The following is a 12,850-nucleotide window of genomic DNA, read 5'->3' on the forward strand; positions in this document are numbered from 1 at the left end:
CAGAAAGCAGTTTTTAAATTTCTACATTATAGTATCAGTAACCGTTAGAGAGGCAATTATAACTCTTAGTGGACAGTACGGAATGTTTTGGACACTTAGACCTCTGCACATTCCCATGTCTGCCTCTGGCAGTGCCTTCACCCATGCCACAAAAACAGACAGAAGCCACAAGGATGGGTGATTCAGATCTCAATTCAGTTAGAAATAATTAAATGCAGAATTCATTCCAACTCGGTCCTTTTTCCTTTGGGAAATAAAAAAAAATTGACAATTCCTCACTTCTAATTGACCAGAAAATTCTGAAGATTTGTGTTTACAGGGAGAACAACAGATAATTAAAACTCATACCCAAAACTCATCCTCACCAATATTTTGACCTCAGCCTGAACAAGCATTATGAGTTAATACCTAAGAAGGAAAAAAATAAATCTATAGCTTGTTTCTGTTTCCTGATCTTTTCTTTATCAAGGCAGTGTGGATACTGCAGATGGAAGGCAGGTGTCTGCAGACTTGGGTGTGAAAGCTGTCTCTGCTCCACAACCCTGAGCGGGGCACTCAGGCTTCGTGTTGCTCATCTGGTAGATGGGGTAATAACAGCCATCCTTCAGGCTTGTCGTGATGATAACTCAATATGTTTGCAAAGAGCCCGGGTCTGGGAAACTCTCAGTACACCACACCTCTTATTACCCTCACTGGTGGAAGCAACAGTGAAGAGAGAAGTTGCTGATTATAGTGATGCAAAGAAAGAAATAAGAGAGAGAGACATCAGAAAAAGTATTAATCTGGCCTGGCCAGTTGACTCATGGTAGAGCGTTGACCAGTGTGTGGAAGTCCCAGGTTCGATTCCCAGTCAGGGCACACAGGAGAAGTAACCATTTGCTTCTCTTCCCCCTTCTCTCTCTCTCTCTTCCCCTCCCACAGCCATGGCTAGATTGATTTGAGTGTATCGGCCCTGGGAGCCGAGGATGGCTCAGTGGAGCCTCTACCTCAGGCACTAAAAATAGCTTGGTTAGGCTCCAGATGGGGGCTGTAAGGTGGATCCTGGTCAGAGTGCAGGTGGGAATCTGCCTCACTATCTCCCCTCCTCTCACCTAAAAAAAAAAAAGTACTAATCTGCAGAGTTAGATACTGGATGATTAACAGCTACCTCTGACTCTGCTTTGGCCAGAATTAGAGTACTCTCTGAATGTTATTTGATAAGATATCAGGAATTCACTGCCTCATCAGCTAACAGAAGGCCCCATATTTCCCTTTATATTCTGTATATAAAGATTTTTCAAATGATCATGAAATTTTGAAGGTATGCTACCCTAGGAGTGACAGAACGGTTAGCCAGTGTTTCAGAGAGTGAGATAGACAGTGTAAGAGCAGGGGGAAGATGGGCTCTGACAGTTTCCCAAAGACACCAGTGGATTGTTCAAGGATAGTTGGGGGGGGGATAAGCAGAAAAGCATGTAAATTGAATAATCAACTCAAAAACACAAAACATCCTCCTGCCCCCCCCCACACACACACACAAAGGGTATTCAAAAAGAATGCTATGTCAGGCGAAAAGGCAGGGTTTTGGAAAGTAGCAATGAATGCAGAATGAACTAAGGAGGGAGATTTTCCCACTGCAGTGCAAGCAGAGCTTCGTTTCATGTCAGGTCTCAGTTGCTCTCTGCTGCTGCAACAATGAAATGTTTCTGAATTGTTCACAGGAGAGCAGAGAATTTATTCTGATTCCATCGGTTTTATTAATAAATATGCATAAGTAGCACTTGACAATTCATTTTTCTCTTAATCAGTTTAAGAAAAGATTTTTATCAGGAGAAAAAAACCTTTGACTTAGGGTTTTGCGAAGTCACAGGGAGATCTGAGGAATTTTCACCTGCGGTTCCGTGAGTTAAGCTGAGCTGGCTGAGACCTCCAAACTGGTGCATGACTTCTAAGACTTCCAGTCCAATGAAGACCAAGCCAACAAAACCATCCTCACTGTTCCTCAGTCCTTTAATTTTTAATCATCTGGTGCCCTCTCCATGCCCACACCGTCCCATGCAGAGCACCCTTACCTGCCAGATCTGCTCTTCACTCAGGGAGGTCAGGCGGTCGCTCTTCAGGACCTCCTGAAGCAGACAATAAGGAAGTGTTAGAACGTCTTCCGGGCGACTCTTCAGGAGTTCAGAGAGATGTTTCACTAAGAAATCGATCACTGCCTTCTCCAACAAAGTGAGGTTAAAGAGGTCAGCAAGTCTGTACAGATCCAAGTAATTAAAGCTATTTAATTCCTGGGTGCCAAAAAAAAAAAAAAAATGGAAAGAAAAAGATCTCTTAGAAATCAATCCAAGACAGAGCAGGCAAGAAATTCAGATTGACTCACTAAGGTCTGCATGACAGGAGGGACAAACAGGACTGCACTCCATTGAGAATATTAAACAAACAAACAAAACCCTCAGTTACCACATTTCCCCATGTATAAGACGCACATCTTTTCGAAAAATTTGGGGTCTAGAAACTGGTGCATCTGATACAGTGGTTGTAGTTTCTTTTTTTCTTGCATTTTTTGCTTTTTCACACTTGTTTTTGTGCTTATTGGTGAAGACAGTGATTGGTCATCAGACACAGGTAAGGACAAGCTAATGGATGGGAGTTTTGACAGTGATGAGGAACTGTATGAATTTTATGATGAATAAAACTTGAGTTCAATAACTTTATGTAATACAAATTTTTTTAAATTTCAGGCCGCAAAATTAAAGTGCGTTTTATACAGGGGAGCCTCTTATAGATGGGGAAATATGGTATAAGGAGCTGAGCAAAGAACAACTATTCTAGAAGTCATTTCTCTTCACTTTGCCCCTTTTAAAATTTACATATTTAAAGACATCTTAACAAAGGAATTGAAAGGGATTTCTGGTTTCACTGACTGAAATGATCCTTTGCAACTTTTTAGAAACATTTACCAATGAAGACAATTTTTCTGCCCTTATTATATTTTATAGCTCTTAGGTGATAAGTTTTTCCACTAAAGATAATGTGAAGGCAGGTAAAATGAGAGTCATGAGTAGATGACTGAAACTATTTGAAGACAGACTAAGTCTACCTTTTTTTCAAAACTTCAAATTTAGTACATCTTTGAGTAAAAATAATCCATCTTGACTTAATGAAATTAAAACACAGTTTTACATGTTAAGGCAGGGATCCCCAAACTACAGCCCGCGGGCTGCATACAGCCCCCTGAGGCCATTTATCCGCCCCCGCTGCACTCCCAGAAGGGGCACCTCTTTCATTGGTGGTCAGTGAGAGGAGTACTGTATGTGGCGGTGCCGCAAAGCATGGTGTCGCTCACGTACAGTACTACTTCTGGTGACATGGGACGCACGCGTTCACAGCTCCAGAAGCGCGTCATATCACTTGTTACGGCTAGCAGTGACAAATATAGAACAGGACATTGACCATCTCATTAGCCAAAAGCAGGCCCATAGTTCCCATTGAAATACTGGTCAGTTTGTTGATTTAAATTTACTTGTTCTTTATTTTAAATATTGTATTTGTTCCCGTTTTGGTTTTTTTACTTTAAAATAAGATATGTGCAGTATGCATAGGGATTTGTTCATAGTTTTTTTTTAGTCTGGCCTTCCATTGGTCTGAGGGACAGTGAACTGGCCCCCTGTGTAAAATGTTTGGGGACCCCTGTGTTAAGGTCTCAGGAAATGAAGAACTCTCAGAGAAAAGATTGCCATCCTAAATAATTCTATATTGAATCCACCTAAGATGAATAATTAATAATTATTCTTTGGTTTTTAATAACCTCAGACAACCAGTGGTAATTTGTCCCTACCTTTCAAAGAGTTTCTGTAGGAATGCTTTATTTTGGGAGGATTTTACTTCTCCTTATAAGTTATTAAACTCATAACCAGGACTCTAAAATCATGCCTCAAAGAGCCACGACTCCTTTGAGAGCTTTGTCTTAAAATTGCAAGAATCAGAGAGGGCACACAGGTTTGTTGATAGAAAACTTACCCATTACAAGTAGAATGAGAGAGGGCTGTATCCCAGTTCTCCCTATTTTTTAATTTGTAATTATTAATATGTGAGCAATACTTTCCAATAACTTAAGATATGTGAATACAATACAATACAATACACAGATAGCAATTTTACTCCACTGACCTATTTAACTAATTTTCAACAGTCTTCCCTTTCTCTAGTTATCAAAAGATAAGAACTCTTTATAAAATATTTATATTCTATTTAAATGTTTCTATAATAGTTAAAAGATTAAAGGACTATGTTCTAAATGTATACTGTCCAACATGGTAGCCACTAGCCACATGTGGCTACTGAGCACTTGAACTATGGCAAGTCTGATTCAAGATATGAACTGAACACAAAAAATAAGAACAATAGAATGTATAATATCTCATTAATAATTTTATATTGATTAGACATTAAAATAATATTATTCTGGAGATTGTGAGTTAAATATACTATAATAATTTCACCTGTTTCTTTTTCCTTTTTAGTGCAGCTACTAAAAAATTAAAAATTACATATGTGGCTCCATCATGTTTCTATTAGACAATGCTGTTCAAAATGAGCAAGTGTATAATACAGATATTGTTAATACAGCTCTCCAAGTAACAGCTGCACCATCACCACGGCTACCTGATTAATTCTTTTCACTTCACATTCTGTCTTTGGTGGGAGATAACACTTTAATTATATTCCTAATAGGAGTTAAGCTGATGTCAGGAATTAGCCATAAGACTCTGATCCTGAATAGCTCTGTTTGCCAACAAAACTGAAAAGAAATAAATGCTTCTTTAAAATAAAGGTTACTACTGATGACCAACAGAACCCATTGCAACTCAAATATCTAAGGATCTGCTCATAGCTATTCAATAAAAATATCCTGGCTTCTCATTTAGCAGATTTTATCAAAAGAATCCTGAGGATTTTGACACCAGCACAATTTTTTTAAAGTAATGTTCAAACTTATTCTCCAAATCTGTTTAGGATTGATCAGCACTGCTCTGGGAGGAAAGCAGCGCTCACCCTTGTATGTAGGTAGGGCTTCCACAGCAACTTTAGGACCATCTCCCCTGGACGAAGAAGTTATTTCTGGTTAGCACATCTATGAAGCAAGTTGAACGGCTCCTGGGCCCTGAATACGATTTCAGAGTCACAGTAAATTACTGCCCCCCTGGGAGAGTAATGGGTGGGTGGATTGGGTATCAGTACCTTTCAGGTACTCAGGCACATGCCCAAAACATGGCTCAAGGTCCTGAGGCAGCACCGGGCAGCACCACACAGATAGATGAGCATGTGCAGAGGCAGAAGCAACCAAGCTCTGCCAATTAAGAGGTGGATAGCACAGCTCAGGAACAAGGGTTTTCCCACCTGTTCTCCTGCAAAAAGGGTATATACCACTGAGAGTTTGGGACTGGAGTATGTGGCAGCAACCAAATATTCCATCTTAAGCATCTTTACATAGAGATACTGGATTTCTTCAGAATAGATGCCTGCACTCAAAATAAGGCCAATTCAGAACTCTAGAGAGCCAGAGAATTAATTTAACTTAATTGGGAGCAAAAATTGATTTTAAAAATGTAAAGCTTTTTCTCTAAAATCAATAACAAGACAAGCATGTTCACTCTCACCATTCCTGTTCAACCTAGTTCCGAAAGTCCTAGCCAGAGCAGTCAGATGAGAGAAAGAAATAAAAGGCATAAAAATAACGAATAAAGAAGTAAAAGTGTCACTTTTTGCAGATGACATAACTCTGTATACAGAAAACCCTAAACACTTCATCAAAAAACCCCCACAAACTATTAGAAACAATTAAAAAAACACAGTAAAGTTGCAGGATACAAAATCAATGTACAAAAAACACTGCTTTCCAATATACTAACAATGAAACTTAAGAAAAAGAAATGAAATAAAAAAATTACTTTTGCAATTGCAACCAAAAAAATAAAATATCTAGGAATAAACAAAGGATGTGAAGAACCTATATACTGAAAACTATAAAGCATTATTAAAAGACGTTGAAACAAACACAATGAAATGGAAAGATATTCTGTGTTCATGGATTAGAAGAATCAACATAGCTAAAATGGCCATATTAACCCAAAGCAATATACAGATTTAATGCAGTTCCTATCAAAATCCCAATATCATTTTTTAAAGAAACAGAACAACAACAAAAAACACATCAGATCTGTATGGAACAACAAAAGACCCCAAAAAGCCAAAGCAATATATATATAAAAGAAATGAAGCCTGAGGTATCACACTACCTGGTTTCACATTATACTACAGAGCTACAATAATCAAAACAGCATGGTATGGCAGAAAAACAGACACAGAGACCAAGGGAACAGAATTCAGATCCCAGAAATTAAACCACACGTAGGTGGACAAAAAACTTTTGACAAAGGAGACAAAAACACAAAATAAAGAAAAGAAAGTTTCTTTAATAAATAGTGCTAGGAAAATTGGAAAGACACATGCAAAAGAATGAAACTAGATTATATATAGTTTGTCCCAGGTACAAAAACTAATTCAAAATGGATCAGACACCTAAATAAAAGATCTGAAACAATAAATTACACAGAAGAAAACACAGGTAGGAAAGCATGGACCTTGGCCTTAAGAGAATATTTTATGAATTTGACTGTAAAGGCAAGGGAATTAGAGGCAAAAATAAATAAATGGGACTATATCAAACCAAAAAGCTACTGCACAACAAAAGAAACTTCTAACAAAACAAAAAGGCAGCAAACTGAAAGTGAGATGGTATTTTCAAACAATAGGCTCTGCCAAGAGATTAATATCTAAAATTATTTTAAAAAGCGAATACAACTCAACACCAAATGACCAAACACTCCAATTAAAAAATGGGTAGATGGCCCTGGCCAGTGGCTCTGTGGATAGAGCATCAGCCAAGCATATGGATGGCCCGGGTTCTATTCCTGGTAAGGGCTCACAGGAAAAGCAACCATCTGCTTCTCTCCCCCTCATTCTCTCCCCTCTCCCTCTTCCCCTCCTATAGTCAGCTCGATTGGTTTGACCGTTGCTCTGGGCATTAAGGATAGCTTGGTTGGTTCTGGCCCGCTTGGCTTCAGGCAATAAAAATAGCTTGGGGCCCTGGCCGGTTGGCTCAGTGGTAGAGCATCGGCCTGGCGTGCAGGAGTCCCGGGTTCGATTCCTGGCCAGGGCACAGAGGAGAAGCGCCCATCTGCTTCTCCACCCCCCCCCCTCCTCTCTGTCTCTCTCTTCCCCTCCCGCAGCCAAGGCTCCATTGGAGCAAAGATGGCCCGGGCGCTGAGGATGGCTCTGTGGCCTCTGCCTCAGGCACTAGAATGGCTCTGAATGCAACAGAGCGACGCCCCAGATGGGCAGAGCATCACCCCCTGGTGGGCATGCAGGGTGGATCCCGATCAGGCGCATGCGGGAGTCTGCCGTCTGTCTGACTGCCTCCCCGTTTCCAGCTTTGGAAAAATGCAAAAAAAAAAAAAAAAATAGCTTGGTACTTGAACATCTGTCTAGATAGGGTTGCCAGGTGGATCTTGGTCAGGGTGCATGTGGGAATCTGTCTATCTCCCCTCTCTTACAAAAAAATAAAATAAAATAAAATAAAATTGGGCAGAGGATATGAAGAGACTATTCTCCCAAGAAGACATACAAACAACAAACATATATGAAAAGATGTTCAACTTCACTAGCTATTAGGGAGCTGCAAATCAAAACTATTATGAGCCCTGGCTGGATAGCTCAATTGGTTAGAGTGTCATTCCAATACGCCAAAGTTGCAGGTTTGATTCTGAGTCAGGACACATACAAGAATCAATCAGTAAATGCATAAGTAAATGGAACAACAAATCAATATTTCTCTATCAATAAAAAAGAGCTACAATGAAATACCACCTCATACCTGTTAGAATGACTGCATCAGCAAAACAAGTGATAAGTGTTAGAGAGGTTGTAGCAAAAAAGGAACCCTCATTCACTGCTGGTGGGAATGCAAACTGGTGCAGCCACTATGGAAGGCAGTGTGGTGGTTATCAAAATATTCAGAAGAGAGCTACCATATGACTCAGCAATCCCTCTTCTGGGTGTCTACCCCCAAAATTTGAAAGCATTTATTCTCAAAGATACATGCACCCCCTATGTTCATTGCAGCATTATTCACAATAGCCAAAACGAGAGAACAGAAGCGTCTTTCGACAGAGGACTGGATAAAGAAAATGTGGTGCACACAGACTATGGAATACTACTCAGCCACAAAAGATGAAATACTGCCATTTGCAACAACATGGTTGGCCCTTGAGAATATTATGCTAAGCAAAATGAGTCAGTCAGTCAGGAAAAGCTAAGGACCATATAATATCACTCACACGTGGGGCATAAAACTGAAAGCAACACATGAACAAACAAGAAAAACAAACAAAACACAAACTCATAGACACAGACAACAATCTGGTGGTTACCAGTGGAAAGGGAGTTGGAGGTAGTGAAGGGTAAAGGGGTCAAATATATGGTGATGAAAGAAGGTTTGACTTTGGGTGGTGGGCACACAATGCAATATACATATTATGTATCACAAAATTATGCACATGAAACCTATATAATTTTATTAACCAATGTCATCCCAATAAATTTAATTTTAAAAAGTGTGCTTCTTTTCTACTGTGTTTCTTTTGAAGGTAATTATTTAATGCATGTTTCCACAGCCTGAAATGTTTTCATTTCTTAAAGGTATAATTTTATGTAATGCCCAAATCCTATCTAATACAGCACTGCATATTGCTGGAGAACTAAGAAAACTATATAAACGGACAAGGGTCAATGGCTAAATAACAGCAAAAAGGAACCGAACTGACATATGTTCATGTACAAGAGAAACATCAGTAAAAAATATGCTTCCTATCTTTACCTTTCCATTCTCCCCTCTTCTGCTCAAAAACATAATTTCCCCAAATCTCTAGCTCTTTCTATGCATGTCCAAAGTTTCCCTTTTCCTTGCATGCATACTTAGCACCTCAGTAGTTATACTGTATAAAAGTGGAGGGAGTTGAGAGGAAAAAGAAAAACCACCTTCACTGAGGTCATGATGCCACAATACACATTCCCCCTACGGTAGCAGGTGGGCTTTGTAAGCATTAAGCAAAATCGTCACTTCTCCTTTTGGCTAAGACCATGTGTAAGCAAAATAATCATCTATAATGCTGCATTTAAGGATCCCCATTAATGTAATGGGGGGGGTAGAAGCAATGACTAAATTGAATTAAATGCATTGAATGTGCATTGAAAATAAAATCACTGCTGTTATAAAAATAGTGCCATTATGTTTCTGGTTATACAAAGTTATGGTTAAAAGTCATAAAATTCAGGAAATACAAAGAATGGAAAAGAAGACAAAAATCATATTTCACCATGCAGAGATAATCACTTTTAATGTTTTATATATATACCTCTAGACTTTTTTGAAAGAAGTCTTTTTATACATCATAGAAAGAGTAATTGCATTCAGGGGCAGAACAAACCATTAGCAGTCACTGGCACTTAGAGGCCACTCAGGTGGCGGAGAAGAGCAATGGCTAGGGACTCATGCAAACCTAGTTCAAATCCAGCCCTAATACATACCATTGATCATGGCCTTGGGTCAATCACTGAACCTCCCTTATTATCTACTTACAAAACAAAGAGTTCAACCAGCGCATAGAGTTGTCACTGGGATAATGAATGGAAAGCACTTATCACACCATTTGGCACAAGGTAAGTAGTGACTAGATTTGGTGGGCGAAGAGCCATAAAGTGTTGCTCTACATCTATAACCCTGATTTTTCATCAATGCAAGGAAGTCAAAATGAATAATGTGGTCTCTTTAGATATCAAAGTCATAAGTAAGCTGCACCATATCACTTACACAAACTTCTCTTATAAGTTATGAATTCATTTCCCCAACTTTCAAAAAAACATCTTCTGTTGGATGGTCCACAGCCATATTGCATGCAGTATGTCCACTGTGAGCTTATTTTTTGCAAACCAGCATCTTTTTCTATACCCCTCTTTTAGAATATGACTGCATCTGGCCACCCTCGTCAGGGTCCCGAACGGTGGCCCATCTTCCCTCATATCAAGTCAGTCACCAAGTCCTGTTTGCCTTCCCTCCTTAGCATTTAATGTTCTGTTTCTCATCAGCTCCCATCCAGACTTCTTGGAACATGGATCTGAACTACCATTCCTGCCTCCAGTATCAAACTCTCAATCTTCTCTTTTCATAAAAATATGGCTATATTAATTCCCTGTTTAAAGCCCATTAATAGATTCCCATTTAGTTATGGTTAAAAGTCTAAATTCAACATCAGTGCATAGCCTTCCATGACCTGTACTCTGTGTACCTTCTGACCCTGCATTGTAACAATCCCATCCATCCTGGCTTAACTTCAATCATTCCAATGGCCTACGCAGTCACAGCATGTGCCAGGACAACACCAGGCATTGGCAAAAAAAATGACGAAAAGAAACAGGCAAGTTCTGGGCCTCATGAAGTGTATAGTCTATTGGAAGAATGTCATTAATCAAAACAAACTACAAATAAATGGAAACTTAGGTAAAGGACACAAAGGGTAGAATATAGGGCTATGAGTGCCCATAATGGTTGATTTGACCTGGAGTAAAATGTTAGTAAAGTCTTCTCTGAAAAGCCACATGAGCTGATAGCTGAAAGCAATGTTAACTCGGGAAAGGGTAGGGTGAGATGTGCATTGATTATATTTGCGTAATTTCTGCATTCTTGATGCTCTGGCATTAGAGGCCTCAATGATTGAGGAGAGACTTTCCTTTGCAGGGCTAGCCAATTAAAAACTGAGGAAAGACTTTCCTTTGCAGGGCTAGCCAATTAAAAACTGGAGAGGGACTTCCCTTTGCAGAGTTAGCCAATTAAAAACTGGAGAGGGACTTCCCTTTGCAGAGTTAGCCAATTAAAAACTGGAGAGGGACTTCCCTTTGCAGAGTTAGCCAATTAAAAACTGAGAGAGATAGCAAACAGCTTGCATATGCACATCAACCCACCCTGAGCTCATACTCGGAACCACCTCCTGTATCTGGCTCCTGAACTCCAGGAGGCAATATTCCTTTACTCTAATCATTCCAGGTCTAAGTACTAGGCAACTAGACACAGCCTGCTCTAACTATTCAAACTAGAAATCAGAGGCCTGATTACCCTGCCTTGTCTAGCAAGGCACAGAAGACACAATAAATGCTCTTTCGCATGCCTTCCCCTTGCTCCTTCTACCTTCTGACCAACCCGGGTGCTTCCCCTTGCGGTCCTGCATGCTGTTCTGTGCTCCCTCCTCTGCAGAATTGTATCAAAGTATCTTCTTAATGGCAGTTGTCTTCCTGATCTGTCGGACTCACCTTACTGGAATAATAATAAAAAACCTGCATTTTAAAACAGGATGGTGCTGGAATTGCAAAGAGAATGTTCCCAACAGAGGAAGTAGTATATGCAAGACTCCTATGGATGAGCAATCATGTTCCTATCATTCTGACTGACTCTCCTATCTAAATTAGCACATCCTCCTTCCTCTCCACATCACCCTCCAGCACATTACTCCATTTTGTTATTTTTTTTTCACTCATCATCTGAAATTATCTTCTGCGTGTATATGTCTATTTATTTATAGTGTATTTATCCTCCAGCCCTCCAAAATGACATTCTATGGGAGGACCAGTCTATTATATTCACTGTATTATCATTAGTGCCTGAAACAGAGCCAGGCACAGGGTAGGAGCTCAGGCCACACTTGTTGAATGAGTGAACCTATTTTGCCTTTTCAGCTCCCTTGATTCTGGTCAAATTGACCGTGTCCTCCTCTACGCCTCCAGCCTGCCCCCTGCAGGTTACTAGCATAGCACTTGTCACTGTTAGCACCTTTTGATTATAGATCCATCACCTTCTATAATTCTAAGTTCTCTGGTGCCACGGACTGTAATGGGTGGATCCTGGTATCTAGTTCAGGGATAGACTTGAATCTGCTCGAAATTATAAAATAAAGTCTAGTGTGAACTTTGGTCACTAATTAGTACTTGCTTGATTGAGATGATTGCTCAAAACATGAGTGTAATAAAAAAAATGACCATGAGTTTTTCTGTTACTTATAACTAAGCAAAACCAGAACAGGATATGTCTTTCCACCATGCCTATCCAATTCTGAACATTCTCCAAATCCAGCCATCTTCACACCTCATTGACTGCCCTTACTTTCCCTTCTTTTTCTGACCTTCCTACATATACATACAAAGGAATAAGCCAGTGGTCATTCAGTTCTCCCAGTGGGAAAACTGGTAATAGTGACTTGAGTTGAAAGTGTTAACAGACAGTTGCAATGTAACAGCTCTACTGTGAAAAAAAAAATTCCATCTATCAGTTTTTTTCAGCTAAAGAATTATTTCCTTTATCAATTGGCTATTCAGATCAAAGTATCTTTTCAAATACTACTTTGTCCTAATTATCAGATTGTCTCGGTCCTCTCCCATTCTGTGACTTAAAAATACAAGTACAAAGGTAGAGACAATACCTTAGAATGAAAATTTTAATTCAGCAGCCAGAAACTCTCTTGAGTAAAAGAAAAATCTATTTTTCCCTAAAAAGATTTCATTCCTTTCATACTGATTCGCACTTGAAATTTGGTTTCTATTCAGAATTATGGTGCATGCATTGCTGTTCTTTGGGGAATCTTTTTAAATAGTACCTATTTTCCTTTGGTTTAGGGCTATTTGGCTTCTCTCCTCTGTTCTGTTTCTTATAGTGTTCTGTTTCTTATAGGTTAAATAACAAAAGAAGAGTCATAAAATGTGTCTC

The 12,850-nt window shown here is 39.4% G+C and overlaps 1 protein-coding gene across 3 annotated transcripts in view; it reads right to left on the reverse strand.

The window, feature by feature from the left end:
• Window positions 1-12,850, reverse strand: part of KLHL32 (kelch like family member 32) — a 241,751-nt gene that overhangs the window by 77,302 nt on the left and 151,599 nt on the right. The window contains exon 6 of one of the 3 annotated variants that reach the window (XM_066358848.1): window positions 2,052-2,105. The exons of 1 other annotated variant lie outside the window; for it this stretch is intronic. In XM_066358848.1, the coding sequence (XP_066214945.1) occupies window positions 2,052-2,105 (54 nt within the window). Of the gene's footprint in view, window positions 1-2,051; window positions 2,268-12,850 lie in introns of all 3 variants that reach the window. One more of the 3 variants, XM_066358847.1, reaches the window with a different exon arrangement.

The sequence above is a fragment of the Saccopteryx leptura genome, chromosome 1 (genome assembly GCF_036850995.1).
Source record: "Saccopteryx leptura isolate mSacLep1 chromosome 1, mSacLep1_pri_phased_curated, whole genome shotgun sequence".
NCBI classification, from domain to species: domain Eukaryota; kingdom Metazoa; phylum Chordata; class Mammalia; order Chiroptera; family Emballonuridae; genus Saccopteryx; species Saccopteryx leptura.